At 40.9% G+C, this 20,036-nt stretch overlaps 1 protein-coding gene across 3 annotated transcripts in view; it reads left to right on the top strand.

Annotated features, from left to right (window-relative positions):
- Positions 1 to 20,036, top strand: part of SMYD3 (SET and MYND domain containing 3) — a 550,148-nt gene that overhangs the window by 401,688 nt on the left and 128,424 nt on the right. For all 3 annotated transcript variants that reach the window (XM_015234799.3, XM_072948628.1, XM_072948629.1), the window contains 2 exons: positions 14,846 to 14,913; positions 16,483 to 16,585. In XM_015234799.3, coding sequence (XP_015090285.2) covers positions 14,846 to 14,913; positions 16,483 to 16,585 — 171 coding nt within the window. The remainder of the gene's footprint in view (positions 1 to 14,845; positions 14,914 to 16,482; positions 16,586 to 20,036) is intronic.

The following is a 20,036-nucleotide window of genomic DNA, read 5'->3' as shown; positions in this document are numbered from 1 at the left end:
TAATCCCTTCCAAGGACCCTCATCAAGAGAGGCAAGAGAAATGTGGACGCAGAGTGAGTCTAGAGGAGTGATGGGAAAGGGGACAATTTAATGACGAAACAGAACTGAAGGGGAAGATGATGTGTAGGCTTTATTTGTGTGTCTGTTGTGTCAGAATAATGGCTTTTTCCATTCCTTCCTTTCCACACACCTCTTCCTTTCTTTTTGGCAAGTCAGGTCTAAATTGTGACCGTGGTAAATGATGACGTCAACTCAAAGTGAGATGAACTTCGCTGAAGGATACTCAAGTTCGTGGAAAAACTCGTTTGTAGTTGACAGTCTTTTATTTACTTTTGGATTTAATTCCTTTTCATTGTTTTCTCTGCCAGTTCTCTGGAAAGTAACTGACTAGTGCTGCAGGTAAACACATACTCATTTGGTTTGATGCCATTTGTCTCCCCTGCATCTTCACTGGCAGTGTCATCCTGAGGATTAGTTTCTGTTTCAGTAAAACAAGAAATACGGACTGATGATGTGCTGGGGTGGTGATTATTTTTCCCGGGAATTGGTTCTACTGAAGAGCTAACATCAGATATGTTAAAAAAGGCAACAAGGAGGGCAGCTCAACTGCCTTAAAATAGGCTGTGATGTTCAAATGGTGACATGGTGAGAGACAGATCGTTGCCCAACAGAATGTAATTATCACTGGACCAAGTCAGAGCTTGAGATGCGGAGGCAGAGAAGGGAAATGCGAAAGTCCGTTCTTACCGCCAGCCCTAAATCCTTACCCGGTGTACCAGAGCAGACTCACCCAGAAGAAGGGAGTAGCAACGGAGACCGAGGGGGAGGTGAGGAGGGTTGCAGGGAGAGAGAAGGATTCTTGTGAACCTCAGTGATTGGTTAGGCACTTGAAAGTAAGCAGGGAGAATTAACACCATCAAAGGTTACAATATGTCCTCCTAGTTTGTGGTAGGCATTCCCAGATAACAGTTCCCATTTTGTTATTTCACTCGCTCAAATCAGAATCTTCCATTTTATCTGAGTACCTGTCCAGGGCCAGTCTTAGGAGCTCACATTGTTTTCTGGATGAATGTCTCAGATGTTTACTGAGCATCTGAGCATGCGCTGGGCTCAGAGGAGGAAGGCAGGATGAAGCAGTTATTTTCTCCCTCAAGTTTGTTGATCTATTCAGAAAATATTTATGGAGGCTTACTATATGCCAGAAATGTGTAAAAAATATAATTATTTATTTATCCTCCTGATAAGGAACATTTGAGCCATTTGCAGTTTTTGCATTTAAAAACGATGTTACCATGGACGTTCTTCTCATATGTGCCTCCCCTTTGCAAGAGGTTCTCTTAGGTAGTGAGAATGAATGAACTATGGCTACACGCATCAATGTATGTGAATCTTAGGAACAGAATGTTGAGGCAAAAACCAAAAGAAAACACATACAAGTTGCAAAACAATAAATGCAGTATGATTCAGTTTATAAGAAACCAAAGGCATGCAAAGATAAACAGTATGTTGTTTAAGGATACATGCATATGGGATAAGACTATCATAAAAACAAGGGAATAAGAAACACAAAATTAAGATAGTGGTTCTCTCTGGAAGATGGAGAGGGAATGAGGTGGGAGGGAATACCAAGGATTTTGTCCTGTCCCACCAGTACTGGAAGATATGAGTAATTTCTGTTTATCTAGTGGGTGGTAGGTAATGGAACCTTGACATACATTTATACTAAGTATTCCATCTCTATTTTTTTAAATATGTATTTAATTTTTTAATTTAAAATATTTTTAAAGGGAGATATGAATCACAACCTCAAGAAATTTATGGTTTATTGAAGTAGAAAAGACATATTAGCAAATAAATGCCTCTAAGTGCTTAAGAGATATAACTAGTGGTGGTCAGTGGTTTACAGTCTAGTGGTAGAGATGGATTTTTACATAATTAGCTTCAGTTCAAAGTAGAAAGGGATAAATGCTGGACGCAATATATGAATAAAGTGCCATATAGAGAAATTAATAGGATCTAGGAGGGCTTCTTGAAGGAGGTGCCATTTAAGCCGAATCTTGAGGGCTGAATACAATTATGAGCAGCATAGATCATGATAGAAGTTGTTTTAAAAGAGGAAACACTGTAAACAAAGATAGACACCACATGAGTACAGGACATGATGGAAGGATGGCAATAGGCCTATGTAACTGAAACACACAGTCAGCACTGGGTGCAGTGGAAACATAGGATGAGGACAGACTGAGGACCTTTAATGCTATGCTGAAGAATTTTGTCTTTATTCTGCAGCCACTAGGTGGGTCTCATATTTCTCTTTATCTGGTGGCAGTTTAAAGAATGGTTTGCAAAAGGATGGAGGATGGGAGTGGGAGGGAGGAGGTGGAGGCACAGAGATCTTCCCTTGGAAAGCTGCAAGCTAAAGGTCATGAAGGTCCAACAGGTAGTGGAAATGGAAAGACAGGGATGAAGGTGAGAGGTGATACAGAGATCTGACCTGATCGGTAATTGAATTTGGAATGATCCACCACTTTCTTTATCTTACCTTTTTGCCTTGGTTCTACATTGACTCCTGTATCTGTCTCATCTTGATCTGCATCCTTGATTTATTTAGTTGCCACATAGCAAGCAACTCAGGAGAAGAGTTGCCAACTATTTTACCTAGCATCTTCGAAACACTTGTCTGGGAAAGATTCACAATATATGACAATTATAAATATTTATATCAGGGCAAATATGTAAAGACTAAGGAGAAATATGCTATTTTTAATTATAGTGTTGATCGCTCAGGACTTGACCAACCACTTATCTCTGATTTAATTACACCAGTCAGTTAAGATGTAAAGATACCTGATGTACTGTGGTAGTTTCTTTTCACTTTAAAGTATTACGTTCATTAGCTATTTTATTTTTAATTATTCAAGGTAAAGAGGATTATTCTGTTCCAAAAAAGTTAAACAGAAAATCTTTTTTTTTAATTTCAACAAAAATCATTGTTGAAAATCTTTCTGAAGTTCTACAATTTACTGAACACATTTTAACCCTACTTGCTGTTGAACTAGGAGGCTTCGTTTGTGATGGGTAGTGCTGTGGTTGCAGAACAGGCCAGAAACTAGTCATAGAATACACTTTGGAAACCATAAGCAAGGGTTTTGTTATATTTGCTGTTTGTTCTTTAAAACTGAACCCAACACATAAATTTGCTACCCCTACCTCCTCTCCTCACAAAAACATCCTGAAAAATATTTTTAGTTTATTTAAAGATTTCATACAGTTGGAGTCCAGTATATCAATGTATAGACAAATTTCCCAATGTAGTAAATTTAAATATGGATAAAAAAAAAGAATCTCACTATGCTTTGTTTCTTTCTCTTAATACACTGATCATAGTTTATATTCTGACCAAAGAGGTCTAACTATCTTGAATTCCTCTTTGGAAAAATAACAACACTTCACCCAAAGGTATTTATTTTTATCACTTTCTGGGATGCTTTGGGGATTTCATGATTACATGCCCATCAAGTTCCTTTGTTTTAGATTCTTAAAGCCACCTGTTCAGCTGCTAATTGCTACCTACTCTGTCTGATAACTACCTTTCTGTTTTGAATCTAGTGCCTTACTTAGATCTTCAGCTGAACATACCTAGCCTTCACATTGATAGAGCATCTAGGGATGCACTGACCTCCGCCTAAGGGAAGGTAGTTGGATATGTTCAGAAGTCTTTGGTTGGAACATGACACTATACATGTTTGAGGGCATTTGGGGAATCTGAGGCTCATCATTTTAGGAAGAGTTTTGGGGTTTTTATCCTATTTTAAGAAGAGTTTTTATGACTCTGCTGCTGTGTATAGCCAACGTTTTGTCTGCCTTTAGCTTACTAAAAACCTGGTCTGTCTACATTATAATACAGAACATACTGTTAGTACGTGTCAACTTCCAAAGTCTCTTTTGCACAGGAAAAAAAAAATCCATTTTGCACAGAAATCCATGGTGGAAGCGGGGCGGGGGCAAGGAGGTGGGGAAGGTACCTTTCTTTAGTCATTCACAGCAGCATCTAGGGAGCCTGTGTCACAATCTGCTCAAATTAGTTTGATTGGAACAATGGTAACGAAGATGCCCATCGCCCGATACTCTCCCCATTTACCTAAAAGCTACCTCTTCATTGATTTGCTTCTGAAAATCAGCTCTCAGACTCATTGGGCTGAACTATCATCAGGCAGCCATGTAAAATCATTGTTACCTTTTCTCCTATTCTTGTCAATCTTTTAATTTTCTTCATGACAATCCAAATACACATCGATGATCAGTAATTCTCACACTTTACTGTGAGCCTTTGTAACTTTTTTGTCATCAGCTCATTGTTCTTTTAATCTTCTCATGCATGGTTTCCTTGTATATCCTTTTTGATCCCTGCATTTCAGTTTTTTTAGACTTATCTTTTATTGGTAATGCTATGGTTTATTTTCCCCCTTCAAACAGACTTTACAATAATCTCCACTTAGGGATATTTCTGTGCTGTTTTCTTTGAAACCAACATTTCTTTTCCTGCCATTGATGACTTACTATATTTTTTTTCATGAACAGCAGATTAATTCTCATTTGGACTGATATGCTATTCATTGTCTCTGAATTCAAAGTTGGAATCCTCACATATGCAAATTCATTTATGTTTGCTTTAATTATCAAACTGTTTCCTTTAGCGAATATGTTCTGTTTTGCATTTAGATGTTGCAGGGAAATGGGGAGAGTTATGTGCAAAAATAAGGCTGGAGGGGAAGAAAGAATCATTTGGAATTTGGTTTTATTTTTTATTAAAAATAACTAATTAAATCTGTGTATAACCTAAGAAAAGGAAGACTCTTATGATTGTGAGGGTGACTGTTGGCTCTCACAAATTAGCGGATTCAGAGTTTCTTCTCTGTGGAGGCAGTAAGAGTGATCATCAGAAAGGACAATGCAAAGGAAGTGAGGAGTTTTCATAGTGAGACCACAGGCGTCATCATCTGACTTTTAATAGTTAGGATTTATCTATAGTCATGAAAAAATATTTTTAAAAAGGTAATCTGAAGAATATGTGTGCATTGTGATAAAGTGACCATTGAGTGGATAATTCACTCTCATATTTGTATAACGAAGGAATGCAGTGGGCTCTTGGCCACCAACCAGTCTGGGTGGTGCTATAGAAGCTCACCCCCTCCTTGGTACTGAGGGAACAAGGGCATTGCAGAAACACCAGCCCCCTGTATAGTTTCCATATGTCTTTGTGTATCTTTCTTCAGTTCCTTATGTGTTAAGTAGTCTTGAAGGTTAGTGCCCTCCATGAAAAATAGCCAACTAAGATTTCAGAGCAGAGCATTCAGTACCTATCTGTACGATTTGTCAGACTAATGATGAGTGACTTTGAAATCTGTCCACAGCTTCTCTACCCAGACTATTCTCCTAAAGGCTTTCACTTCATTATTGACAGAGAGCTATGTGGTAGGTGGGGAAAAAATGTGAACTTGGGTTTGAAAGTAACTAATTTAAATTCCATTCCAGGGGAAATTGTACTGCTTAACTCAGTATTGAAAGAAGACACTGGGAACATATGTGCATTAGGTCACCTCCAGAGTATAGCCAAATTTGACAAGACTGTTGACTTGGCTCAAGCAGTGTAACTTTATATCAGGGCTGTCCTTTGGGTTTTGAGTGACTTAAGATAGTCTGTTATATGGGTGGAAACAATGAACTGAGTGGTGGTGAATGCTTTTGGGTGATGCTGAGAGTCAAGAAGGGCAACCCAGTCTGTTCATGGGAGAGGTTCCAAGAGGTCAGAAACTCAGGGCCTGATGAGGCTGGGCTGACCCAAACGTCCTGTCCATCCTCAGATACTAGCTACATAGACCACGACTTATGTTCTTCCAGGAACCTGGGGGTGTTTCATTAATTCCAAGATGCATATTTTTTCACAATTTTACCTCTTTGAAATTGGAATCGGTTTTACAGGTGATAGCCTAACATAGTTTGTTAGTGGCTTTGCTTCATGGTACATCATATAATGGTGCATCTTACTGTTTGTTGAGTTTGCCTTATAATTGATGAACGGTGGTAATCATCATGATCTTGCTGCTGTTCACTAAACTTCCTCCGTGCCAGGAGCCCTTTTGAGGCCTCCTCACAATTCCTCTGGTTTCTAGCTTTCTGGTAGATTCTGGTCCTTTATTTCTGGGCACTTCCTAATCAAAATGAATGGGCCAATAATGTGGAAATGCAGACACATGCATAATTTAGCACATTTCACCCCATGTAAAGATACAGGTTCCCTGATGTTTTTATGTGATCAGGTGGGAAGGCAGAAGGCATTCATGAAACAAGAGAAAACGATCGTGCTTATCTGGGGGGGAGATGGGAGGAGGGCCACGTGGGAGGGAGGAGTTCTTTCCAATTCTGTCTCTGATCGTTCCATGTATGAATGCCTGCAAATATCGTGGCTGTCACGTGATGAAGTATCAAGGCCTCGTTTTCTCCTTCCTTTAGCCACTTGCTCTTTTGTGGCTGATTGATCTTTCCAGCCTGCAGTAGGGAGAGAGCATCCTTCTCCCCGTGGCACTAATTTGGTAAGGGTGGCTGGCTGCAGTCAGACAATGGGAGAGTGGAAAATTCAACGGCCATCCATTTTACTTTACGTCTTCCAGCTGGTCTTCAGTAATCCCCAGCAATCCTTCGAGCAAATGATCAGAGGATGAAGAGGCCGGTGGGCCTCCCAGGGCCCTGGAAGAGCAGCAGACTCATGTGCTTCTAAATTGATCTGACAGATCAGAGTGCAGCCCTGCATTATTGCAACTTGTATTTTGACACCGTGACTTACAAAGAAATATGGCCAATACTCAGCAAAATAATCTTTGGCTGCAGAAGGCTAACATTTGTCAGAACTGGAGAGAAAGGTGACATTGTTTACATTCTGATTTCACTTGGGTCACTAGGCAAAATGGTGAAAGGGACAGTTTTTGCTCCTTGTTCCTGGTGCTGAACACTGTGTGTGGTACCTAATAGGTAGATAAAAAAGGGAGGGAGGACATTCTAGGCAGAGGGACTGGCCCGCCCTACAGAGACCGGAAGGTGTGAAGAGTGGAAAATTCAGAGGACAGCATGAAAGGCAAACACCAGAGAAGAGAATATAAGATTTGGTGTAATTTGAAATAGTACCAGAAGAAAGGGCAAATAGGACAAAGGACACGGTGTCCTTGCTTGGAAATGCTACCGTCTGCTCTGGCTGGCTGGCTATTTGTAACAGTGGCTGGAGGAAGCGGGGAGGGGCTGAGTATGAGCTACCTCTAAGAGAAAGGAGCAGGTGGGGATGAAGCCATGATTTATGTCCTCTTTTATTTGCTTCTGTATTTCTGAAAATAAAGGAGTGACCCTTGAGAGCTCACAAGAGGGTCGGTCCGAGCTCAGAGCCTAATTTCTTGCCTCCTCTGGATTATGTAACTCGAGCTGTGACTCTCCCTAGTCTGACCAGTGTCCTCTGTTCCCTGGCTCCGGCTCACGCGGTTCATCAGGCAGTGTCCAGAGACTGGGTGTGTGTGGAAACCCACAGAAGGATGGGCCCATGAGGTGCCCCCTCATCTGCCGCCTTCGCCTGCCAGAGACAGCTTTAGACATCTGTCGCCAGGACACCCTGGTGCAGGCCCGGCCGCTTGTAGGTGAGGCACGTCCACCTCAACGTGCTATGATGTGAAATCTATGCTTCCGGGGTCTCACTCCCCAAGATGTCAAGGATGATCAGGATGACAGACCTTTGCCTGCCAGAATTTCCCCCGGAAAGAATATTCACCTTAATTCCTACCTAGTGAGCATAACCTCAGCTTACACTTGAACTTGTCTTTCGTTGGGGGATTACATTAAACAGTTGGTTAGTGTTCAGTTTTATCTTTTACATGGAATGCTTTTCTGGAGTTTTCTTTTCCCCATTAACTTGATGAAAAAACACTGGTGATTGGAGGCACACTCTGCTCTATCCAAGTCGGGTGAGGCACAGCGCCTCGCATGCTTCATTTAAGAATTCAGTGCTGGAACTGACAACAGTTACAGCAACGAGCACTGGCACCGCCCAGGGGTAGATTCCTGCTCCAGTTCCACGGAAAGAGAATAACAAAACTAGATTATCATGTAAGAGAACATTTTTAGAGATTCTAGTTGAACAAAAGAATCTTTACGTGTGAGCTGTGGGAAACAGTTGATTTCATTGTGATAATAAACTTTTTGGATTGGAGCATGACTAAATGAAATTTTTAGTAGAAAAGATTCTTATGTCAGAGCTGTGGAAACCTACAACAATATCCTGTAATAAATTATTTAAGAATTCATACTAGTTCTGAGCCTCTGGGTGTGGGAGGAAAAATGAAACAATGGAAATCATGTTCCAGGGCTTTATACTTTTATACATACTTGACAGACATCTGTCGTAAGTGCTTTTTTCATCAGATGACTTATAAGGAGGTGAAATGCCAGGTGACGTCCTCAGGGGAAGAACAGTGGGCAAATTTATGAATATCACTCCTGTTTGGCTCTCTATTATCAAGGACAATTGTTGAAGATATAATAAGTTCTACTGTGAGTAAAGCTCTTAGAAAAATGAAAATGTGGGTGGATTTTAGAAAGCAAACATATTATATAAAGCGGCTTCATTTTGTGAGTCCTCATTTGCTAACATTTGGTAGTTTGACCTTGGGAAAGATGTGAAATTGGAAGCACAATTTTATGATTGCTATTCCCTCCCTCACTTCTGATCCTGGCCTTGACGTTGGTTTTAGCCTTGGCAAGTCATGGCTGAGCGTTTTGTGTGTTTAGTGTGCACTACTGTGACCGCAGCTTGAGATGTGACAGACATTTATGAAGTTATGGAAATAGTACTTGAATGAATGTACCAGGGTCTATACACATTTCCAAGCATATTGTTATATGGAATATGGTTGTTTACTTAAATAAGATCATTTTATTTATTACTTGACTTGTATTATAAAGTACATTTGCAAAATCGATAATATTCATATAACATAAAGACAAAATTTTAATTGTCCATTTAACAAGTGGTACACATGATTTAATTTGCTCTCAATTAGTTTTGTGTGTCAAAAAAAAGCATTGTTAAGACATAGATTTTTAAATGAATATTTTTGGTTTGGCTTTAGGTAACATCATGGTTTCATGACCTAATGTTTACCATTCCTATCATATACTTTTTAAAAAACTAGCTAGATTAGATTTTATAATTTTCATGTTCTGTTTCTAAGTGATGAAGTAAGAGAAGGTTTTACATGACTGGGTGCAAGCACATTTCAAATAACGCACTGTAGACTTTAATAGTGTGCATGCCATCTGCTAAAAACAAGATTATATACTCATATATTCTTTTTCTAACATTTTCTAAGTACTAGAGATGTCTTGAGTTGCTATGAAAGATTTTTAACACGATAGAAGTCATTATGTGGAGCATCTTGAGTCAGATTTATAGAATTATCATTTCTGTGTTCCTCCTTAACTTGTTTTCCAACATCCTTGCTTGCTGTCTTTAGCCAGTGGTCCATTAGGTTGGCAAATGAAATCTCATAGACTGTAATGTTGTGACGTCAGACCTCCGCTGGGCTAGCAGCGTGGTAGACACGCAGCTCAGCGCTGGAGTCACAGCATCCTGCTTTGCCCCCACCTCCTGAAAGCCTGCTCACTAACAAAACGTGGAGGCCCTCCACCTACTTCCTGATAAAGAGAAAATATATTATACTACTCGTCTTACTGGTTTTTAAAATTTATAATTCAAACAGGTGCCATAACCGTCCTTACTATTTGTACACCTTCTGGAAACACTTTTATGAACCCTGGGATTGTGATTTGTCTTTTGAGAAATGCTGCCTCCTGACTCTTGAGCTGACCTCCTTCCCCAGCCTGGTCCCCTTCCATCGTTCTGGTTTGGAGACTGCAAAACCTTCATCTTCAGGGCTCAGGAAAGATTGTCAATGAGTGACCAAGGGAGGGAGGGAGGTATTAGGAAAGCCTGATTTGAGTCACGGAAGAGGGATGACTATTTGCCATGCAGATAGGAGGGAGCTGGAGGTAAACATTTTAATCTCTTAAGGTTTATGAGAAGATTCAGAAAGAAGAATTCCGTGTTTCATAAAATATCACATTCTATGGGAAGAGAATAATATACCCTTATTAAAATACTTATCTTGCTTTTAAAGTTAGAGAATTATTAGTTCAAGGAGTAGGGGGGAGGGGCAGTTATTTTGTATGAAAACCTCTGCTTTTGGTTTTCATACGTGCCAACCATTCCTTCTTTCTTTCCTTTTATCCACAGAACTTAATAAAACCAAATGCAGGAAGCCTCCTTTTGAAAATTTACCTTCAGTCCCTTTAATTAATAAATGCTGTGTTGACAAAAGTTCTGTGTCCTGAACATTCCCCTTCTGCTTCAAATAGAGAAATTTTAAAGGAGATGCATATGGTCTTTGAGGAAACCACTTTATATTTGTGTTCAGAAACTGAGTTCCCTTCTGTTTAAATGTGTTTTAAAATTTATATTTTTTGAAATTGAAAGCCTTCTTTGAAGTAGGCTAGAAGCCAGCGAGCACTCTTTGCACACAAACTAAGTTCTTTGTGAAAATCAGTAATTGGCCTGGGAGGAGAGTGGCTGGGAAGTGGATGGTCCCTTCTGTTAGAGTGTAAATTACTCCGTTCTGAATGGGTTGTGAGCTTTCTTCTGGCCCTTCACCTTTGCCATTAAAAGGCAATGATATGTTGGTGATTTTCTCTTGTGTCTCAAACATCTTCATTTATCTAGTGCTCTAATAAAAGGCTCCTAGTTCAGAAAATCCGACAAAAAAATTGAAACTGAAATACTTGGTATTGATTGCTGCAGGGGAATTTTTAAACTCAAAACAAAAATGTCAGATTCTCGACCTAGAACCCGAACCAAATGACATAAGAATTCGATTTATAGACTGTTTTAAAGTTTACTTTTGTTTTTGTTTGTTTGTTTTGGTTTTTAACAAAATATAGAGGTTCAGTGGCCACTTGTACTAGCTCACTAGGTTTTTATTACCCAGAAAGGCTGCAGTGTACCACTATAAAGGCTTTCAGCTATTTCAAAAGAAAAAATATGAAGAGTAAACATAACTTTACATTCAAAAATTATAAAACAACTGAAATATATGTTTTAATTTCGTGTCATGGGAAATATTCTTAAATACTCAAGCTTAGGTTTTAGAAAAAAATTTTTTAACCTAATTGCTTTTTTATTGAAATAATTTCATTAATACGCTTTTCTAAATGCGTTTTTGTGTAGTCATTCATTAATTGTTTAATCTGTTAAATTTTTCTAAGAAAATGGTATATACAAAGATACTTTGAAAAATGTTTAAACTTTTACTTCTTGGCTTTATTTATATTCTTTTATTTCTTGGTATCAAGAGCAGTTCCTTTCAAATTTTTAGTTGAGCACATATGGACATCTTACCTACCTCTTCTTTTGTTTAAAAAGGATAAAGCCTGAGGGTTAACTCACATCCACCATTGTTATCAGTTACATATATCAAAAGTACTTCCTGTAACATTTTCTTAATTCAGATATTGCTGAATGAAACCAATAAAAGTGGAAGTAAGCCAGAGGGTAAACTTTTTATTTGGTAGCTCAGTAACACTATCACGTCACACCTCTCAAAAGAATACAAATGAGGAATTTGTCAAGAATTTGTTAAAGAAAATGTTAAAACAATCCTACTTACAGTGTGGAGTGGGGCAGAATGAGGGATGGTGACTGACTGATCATAATGAAAATAGGAAAAGGGAACAAAGGGAGGAAAGTGAAGAATAAAAGGAAAAAATGCAAGAGAAGTGAAAGAGCAGAAGGACTATCACTGATCCATTGATTCATTCATTTTTGCCAATATTTATTTTGTGCCAATGTATCAGGCCCTGGCATTTTAAGCAGAGACTCAAACAAGTCCTTGTGCTCTTCTGTTGGCTAGAACTGTCTCCCTCATCCAGTGGACTCACAGAAAAGAGGATGAAACAAGAGATGTGCTAGAATGGAGAGAAAGAAAGGGCAAAGAGATGTGAGCAGAGGCATATGAAGATTGGTTGCCCAAGGACAAGCAAGATGGAAGATTAACTTTACTCGCTCCTTTTCCTGGCACAGAGCTATGTCCATCTCCACTCTTCCATACCCGCAGGACACCTATGATGTGTTTCTGGCGTCTTGTCTGACTCTGTTTGGATAATCACTCTCTGGGGATGCTGAGGACCACACACATGCAGCCATCTACTTGCGGGGGTGGGGGGGATGTGTGTTAGTATGTACATGTACTAGGTGTTGTGCTAGGCACAGGAATACAATGGTGAATGAAACTCTATCACTGCCCTCTGAGTATTTTACAGTCTGTTGTGAATAGTGGGAAGTAAATGGGTAAATGATCCAATGTGATAAATGCTGCTAACGAGATAAGTGAATGTCAGCGAAGTCTAGGGATCAGGAGGCCTTTACTGGAGAAGATAGCCACGGTGGTATTTCCCCTTGTTAGCACTTCCTTTCTAAAAATTCCATCAGCATGCCTATTTTGGAAAAACCTTCAATTTGCTTTTTCAGAAAAAAATTTTAAATTTTTACTTGATTCAAAAGTTAGTAAATTAGATCTGTTTGACCTGATTTTTCATTGGTGAGTTAATTGCTTCAGGTAAAGTCCTGATTACCCTTTTAAAAGATGTATTATAATTCATATCCCACCCCCGCCAAAACATTTATACCCATTTAAAAATGTTTAAAGTTTCAAAAAGAAAACACAGGCTCCTTTGTCTTGTGTTTTTACCATCCATTTTATGCATAAATATGTATAGGCAGTACACTGTCCCAGCTTAATATAAAACAGATGCCCCTAGGATGTGTTTAAAATATGTGTATGTACACCAGTTTATTTCCTGATTTGAAACTGCAATTTCTTCAGACTTTTAGGGGAAAAATGCCAAATCATGATAGGTTGCACTACACTCCATCTAAGAGCTCTTTGGAGCCATGGAAGGGGCTCAGAGGACTGAGTGCTTTTTCGTGCTTTATGTTCTTTGATGTAAACCTGATTTAGAGAAATTCCTTTTCAGTGCTTTTTCCTTCACAGAAACTTTATCACAACAAGGCAGATCCATATGTAGTCACTGGTTCATCTCAAGTCTGCAGTGGCCTCGTCTGTTTTCTTCTTAATGGGCTTTGTTCTGTTTTGTCCAAAGTTGGTATCTCCAGCCCTAACTGCTCCCCTGAACTCTAATTACTCATTCTTAGTCTTGGCTTGATAACTAATAAGCCACCTCAAGTTTGCCGTAACTGCAGCAGAACCGTTGGGCTTCCTCCCAATCCCCTGCAACCAGACCTGTTTCTTTCCTCACATATATGGCAACTATAATCTTGTTCAGGCCCAAACCTCGAGCATTATCCTTGACTCTTTTCATGCCCCACAAGCAATCCATCAGTACCACCCGCTTCTCCCCACTTGTACTGCTGCCAACCTCCAGGCCACTAGCATCTCTTCTCTGGGCTATGACCTTGGTCTCCTAACTGTGTCTTCTACTTCCACCCTTGTTTTTCTGTAGCCCATTCTCTACACAACATCCAGAGTGATCCTTTCAAAACAGAAAGCAGATCCATTAATTCCTTGGCTCAGAATCAACATAGTGGTTTTCTGTCTCATTCAGAAGAAAATCCAAACATGGCTGTAAGTCCCTACATGATCTAGTGACCTCTGTCATCTCATATTTTACACCTCTTCTTATGTACTCTGCTTTGGCCCCTCCAAGCATTCTTGCTGTTACTCTGTACCCAAGAACATTCCTACCTCAGGGCCTTTGCACTTGCTCTGACAGGAACCTTTATCACCTAGATAGGTGCATGTTCATTTCCACAGTTCCTTCAGGTCTCTGCTTAAATATCCTGAAGAACTTTCTTGAGCACTATTTTCCTGCCCTTTTACTTTATTTCTTCACATGGGACATTTATTCACATGTGACATTTTTCTACTGAGTTTTTAATCTGTCTTCCCCACTGGAACTTAAGCTCCATGAAGGCAGGGATTTTAGATTTTTCTGTCTTCAGCACCTGCCTGATGCAGTGATGTGTAGGTTTTCTGATTCTAAGTCCACTGCTCTTTCCATGGTTCTGTGTGGCCTTCCATAGGTTTTAGTTTCCCTGAATGTAGTGATTACATCGTTTATTTCTTTTGCCCCATCCCCGTATAGGGTATAGGACCCTTCTGTATACTCAGTGAGGGGTTCACATGCCTAGTAAATTCTGTGGCCTGGCTGAATTACATCCTGTGCTGGTTGTGGTATGTCATCAGCTTGGATCACAAATTCACTCAGGTTGTACTTCACTCTTTGTAGGAATAAAAGACAAGCTGCTGTTACTCAATAGATACCCAGTGGCATTTGGAAACTGTAGGCAGCTTGTTTGAGTGAAAAATCCAACATGGTGAGAGTCAAGTTTTCAATAAATAGATGTTTTGTATTCTGAATTTTGAACATTTCATGTATCTTCATAACTTGGTGGGGAGAGGATTATACTGTGCTGGTTTAAGCCTGGGTTGTTGTTTTTGTGTGTGTGTGTGTTTTAACAGGATGTTGATATTTCTGCATTGAACTACCTGAAGTTCTTAAGGAAAGTGTGTGCCAGATGTGTTCTTTTGCAAATAGAAGAGCATCCGTGTTTGGTTTGGGTCTTTACAGATCAACGACTAAGAGGCTCCTACATTTCATTTTGAAAATTTTTGCTCTCTTGCCTGTGAAGTTTCTTAGGTGACTGGTAATCCTGACTGTCTCCCCTTTGTTTTTACAGGTGATCTGCAACTCTTTCACCATCTGTAACGCAGAGATGCAGGAAGTTGGTGTTGGCCTGTATCCTAGGTATGGTGGAGGGTATTTCATTTACTGGAAGAAACAACTTTAAGTCCCACCCTGCTCCTCAACCTTTTAAAAGTTGTTAGAAAGGCTATTGCAGGCTGCTGGTTCAAGAGCCAAGCTTGAAACCTAATGATAAATTACAAGAAGATGGAAAATGTGAAGTTTAAAGAAAACAGTTTTATAACCCCACATTATATGCTGTGGTATTAACAAAGAGGCAGAACTCAGACCTAAATTCTTGTTGTCCAGAACACTGGGGTAAAAACCTGGGGATTGTGGGTACTAATAAACCATCAGGCTGAGATTTGGTCATGCCCCAACCCCTGCCCTGATCTGATTCCCCAACTTTGTGGGCTGAAGCATGTGATTATTTCACCAGACTTGCTATGCTGCACCAGTTGGGTGCATTTTGTCTCTTGGCTTAGCAGAGTCTGAGCCCCAGTGCTCCAGGAGGCAAGGAAACTTTAGGTTTGGGCCTTTTGAGGTGCCCTCTCTGGCTGTCACTGAGCTACTGGACTGTCCTTCCACGAGCACTCCAGGGTCACTCCCGATTTCATCTTGTTTTCATGCCGTTTAGGTCTGAATACAAATAGGGCCTTTCTTATTAACTGGGAATCTGAGAATTCAGCTTCTTTTCTTATTTCTCACATGTGATAAACTGCAGGTCTGTTGGTATTGGTCCTCAAAAAGCAGTAACAGGGAATGGTTCAGAGGTGGGCTCTGAGTTCCGACCCCCTGGTTCAAATTCAGTCACCACTTCCTAGTTCTGTGTCCTTGGGCAAGTCATTTAACTTCCACGTGTCAGTTTCTCCGTCTGTAAGTTATCCTCATCAGATTATTGTGATGAATAAATTTGATAAACTTGCCCAAGTGCTAAGAAATTGCCTTCTACATAGCGAATGCTCACTTAATGGTTATTCTAATTATTATCAAATATAGTGGCAGCCTAAATTCATGCCCTTCCTGGATGGTAAAAAATGCACCTCCAAGGTGATAAAAATGACTGGGCCAGGACCCAGATGTGTGAGGATCTAGTTACGTGATAACCTCAGCTTTCTATTGAAGAGGAGACACTCTTAATTATTCTTCAGCGTAGCTGTGAGTGTTCTGGTAAAGGTGGCAGTTCCTCCAAAGGAGCCCACAAACAAGCTCCTGCGTGGGAAGCTCAGTAAGTGATTATTGCCGTGTCCCGTCATCTCAGAAATTATTTCTTTTCTTTACAAGTCAGTTTTATCCCATCTTCATGTTGGATCACCTTATTGGCTGGTATCTAATGAGACAACTACCTCCCCACAGCCATCCCCCAAAAGGACTCAGAAAATGTTTTTATTAAAAACTTCCCTAATTAGCCTCCATCTTGGGGAGCATTTCACTTCATATGAAGTGGGCCGGTGACACTTCTGTGAAAGCCCCCCCAGCCCTGAGCACTCAATCCCTGATACACGGTCCAGCCCCCCGTCCCCCCACCCCTAAACTGAAGTGTTTTTTGTCCATTATATTCATTAAATTGAGATGTTTGACTCTCTCGACTGAGCCATGATGGTCTCCTTCTTTGTTTTCTTTTTCTTCCAGTATGTCTTTGCTCAATCACAGCTGTGACCCCAACTGTTCGATTGTGTTCAACGGGCCGCACCTCTTACTGCGTGCAGTCCGAGACATTGAGGCGGGAGAGGAGGTAAGGAACCCGTGTTGCCCGCTGCCTGGCCTCCTTTTCCATCAAAGACAGACCCATCCCTAAAACCAGTTGTGCTGGAGGAGGCAGTTTTTCATTGTCCTTCTGCCGAGGAGAAGATACATAGCCCCTCTACCCAGCGACCGATTTACCCGTCATTCTCTCCGATTGCAGACGGCTAACTTTCTTCTTTGAATCACCACTGTTCTGGACAACAGTTCTGCTGGATGTGTGTGGGAGAGGAGGATGTAGTTCTGCAGCCTCTGACATCTCTGCCTGTGGGCATCCTGCCGTGGGCAGGGAGGGCAGCCCCGCTTGTGAATGAGATCCCAAAGGTTTACTGACTCCCAAAGCCACTAGTTGCATTTGGAAGTGACTCGTTTTTACCTTCACGTTGAAAAAGCAAACAAGTTGACTCTTTGGGGTTGTCGTTGGTCCTTTACAAACCCTCAACCTCTCTGGATACCTGTCCAAGCAAAGATGTAAAGGGATTAGCAGACAGGAAATATGACCCCCAGCAGTGAATTGGCCTCAGTCTTTCCAGTTCTGTGGCTGCCCAGGGTCTTGCAAGGCAGCTGCGGATGGGCTGCTTCGGGGCTACTGAACCAGAGCCTGATGGGGTTTGCACAGTTACTACCCCGAATTCTGGGCTATAGATATTTACGCTTTTCAGAACCCAGTTTCCTTCTACCTTCCAATTTACTAAAGTGGATATTTATTGCAAGGAAAACAGATGATCATAAGCTTTTATTGCATTTATGCAGCACTCAGCCAATAAAATCTAAACTCAGAGGTACCATATTTTATATAGACAGGGATTTGGCTTTGATAAAACTCCCCCCAAACTGATTTTCAACTGAATAATCTGTCTCTTATATAGCCACTTATTGAATTTCCAGTTTTTAGGACCCGTGTAGTAGGTACACTGGGATATCTGTCAACAAGGTGCAGAACTGAGATTTTTTTTTTCCTTGAGCCATATGTGATTTCAAGGCAGGTAAGAAGGGGACCACCATCCATTTTCATCAACATTAGTTTGGGAGCTGAGGGACAGCTGCCTTCTGATAATGATAGTGGTGGTGGTGTTTTACTAAATTAAAAAAAAACAGATAAGCAAACAGAAAAACTATTAGAAACAGCTGAAATTTTCAGAAACAACAAATTTCTTTGTATCTTGTTTTCTCGGCTTGGCTGCCAATTATTCTCCTCAGTTGGTTTTCATTTAGTTGAAAAAACACTGTCAAAAGATGTTTATTTCATGTCCTTCTCTTTCCATCTCTGGAGTAACAAGCAAATCCTTCCTCTTGCCTGACACAGGGTTCAGCTCAGGCTCAGCACAGGGCCCTGCAGACCCAGATATCTTTCCCTGCGGCTTTATCAGAGCAGCTTCTCAACCAAGAGAGGATTCTCCCCATAAGTCCTTTTTATACCAGCTTGTTCGGAAAATACAAATTTTTCCCTACCATTATCCATGCCATGGTGCATGACGTTGTCTCTGCTCAGTTGCCTTCCCTCTGTCTGCCCACCATTTCCACCTGACTTAATATTACACACCCGTCAAGGCCCTCTCCAACGTCATCTCTTCTATAGAGATTTACCTGATTTTCCAAATTAAAGGACACTCTTTTCCTCTGCAGTCTCTCTTACAGTGGTTGTTAACATTTCTTGGGTATTTATGGTGGCTCTGTTGGTGACTTCTCCATTCAGCTCAGAGCTCCATGATGACAGGCAATTGTATCTTATTGTGTCTCCCTTTAGTACCTAGCACTTGGCCTCATAGCCCAGGAGGCATTCTAGAACTCATTGCTGGACCAACTTTCTGATCCATACTGTGAAGACCAGCAGTGTCTCACTGAGGGCACTGGTGGCATCCAGATGGAGGGCTGGTTGCATTACTGAAGAAGCCTGGTGTCTAGTCCCTGCCCAGTTAGTGCCTGTGGCCACCTCAGCACCTAAAACACATCCTGCACACTTAAAACCTGCCCCTTGCGGCAGAGGTAGGAGAGACGGGGAACCATGAGAAAGGACATTTCGAGGTTAATTAAAAGGGGCAGTTCCTTTTAATTGTGCAAATATTTGCTTTTGTGAAATTGGATAAATTTAGAGATTTTGTAAGAGTAGCATCAATTTTGCATTTTGGCTTTAGGACTCCTCAGGGCAGCCCCAATTCTAAAATGTGCTACTGGGGACAGAAGTAGCAAAATGTAGTCTCCGTGAGGGAGGCCTGGGTAGCACCTTCATATAGAAGGTCCTCAGTCTGTGTTTGTTGAATGAATGAATGAGGCTTTCTAAAGACAAAACCAAAGGTGGGATAGAATCATAGAGCCACTTTGAAACTGCCGCCAATCCGCAGGTGTGTCCAATGGGCCCCCGGAAGAAAGTAACATGAAAGCCAGCACACTGCCAATTGGTGATGGGAACGTTTCAAGCCTCAGACAAGGAGAACTAGAAAGCTGCACAGGGTTCCACCATAACCAGAAATTTCTTACCCTTCGTTTCTCTCCACATAAAACCATCCTTTGGACCTTTTGGACCATTTCCCTTCAAGCCAGCACCGTTTTATACACTTTGCTATTTAAGAATTCTCACTGTGATGTTGAGTTGTTTGGGCTGTTTCATGTGTGTGTGTGTTGGGGTGTGGGGCGGTGTTGGGTTGGTTGATCTTGGGTTTTTGTCTTCTCACCCAGCGCCTCCTACCGAGATGTGTGTATTACAGTTTTAAGTCTTGGCTCACATGCTGGAATGCTGATGACTGCCTCTTCAGGGTTGTATTAAGCTATGCAACACATTTTCTCATCTGAAAGTCTTCTAGGGCATGGATCAGGGAAGAAAGCTGGACAGTCCAACCCACCCTTATGGGACTTCCTGGTTAGAAGAAGCTGCGGCTGTTACAAATAATGCCGTTGGCTGCCAGTGTTCTCTGGAGCCATAGCAATTGAGAGAAATGTGATTTGCATAAACGGACCATATCCATATCCCTACTATAAGTTTTCATCTGAAGTATTTTGGGGTCAGAAAACCCTAGGCATCTTTCTTCTGGGCATCTTTACTTACTTGCTAAGTCACTTAACAAGTTCACTGTGTGCTTACTGGTATCATGGGCTGGGATGGGCATCAGGAGTACAAAGATGAGTAAGACCCAGCCTTGGCTTCAAGAGTCCAAGGTGTAAGTGAGGAAATTGACGCAGAACAGTAATAGAATCTGAAAAGTAAAAAAGTGTTAATGAGCACAGGGCTTTACAGAAGTTCAGAGCTGGGGTACCCAGGTGGTAGTAAGGAGCAAAGATGGGGGAGCGGTTAAGGAGGGCTTCCAGAGAGGTGACTCCTAGACTCTTCAAGGAGCCATCGAGTTAAAGTTGGCTAAGACGGGGAGGCATTCAAGACAAAGACAAGGGGACCAGAGACAGAATGGGGACTTCAAGGAGCAGAAAGCAGTTTACATTAATAGACTGAA

Source organism: Vicugna pacos, chromosome 23 (assembly GCF_048564905.1).
Source record: "Vicugna pacos chromosome 23, VicPac4, whole genome shotgun sequence".
NCBI classification, from domain to species: Eukaryota; Metazoa; Chordata; class Mammalia; order Artiodactyla; family Camelidae; genus Vicugna; species Vicugna pacos.
The sequence above is the reverse complement of the archived record's forward strand: the minus strand, read 5'-3'. Positions and strand labels throughout refer to the sequence as shown.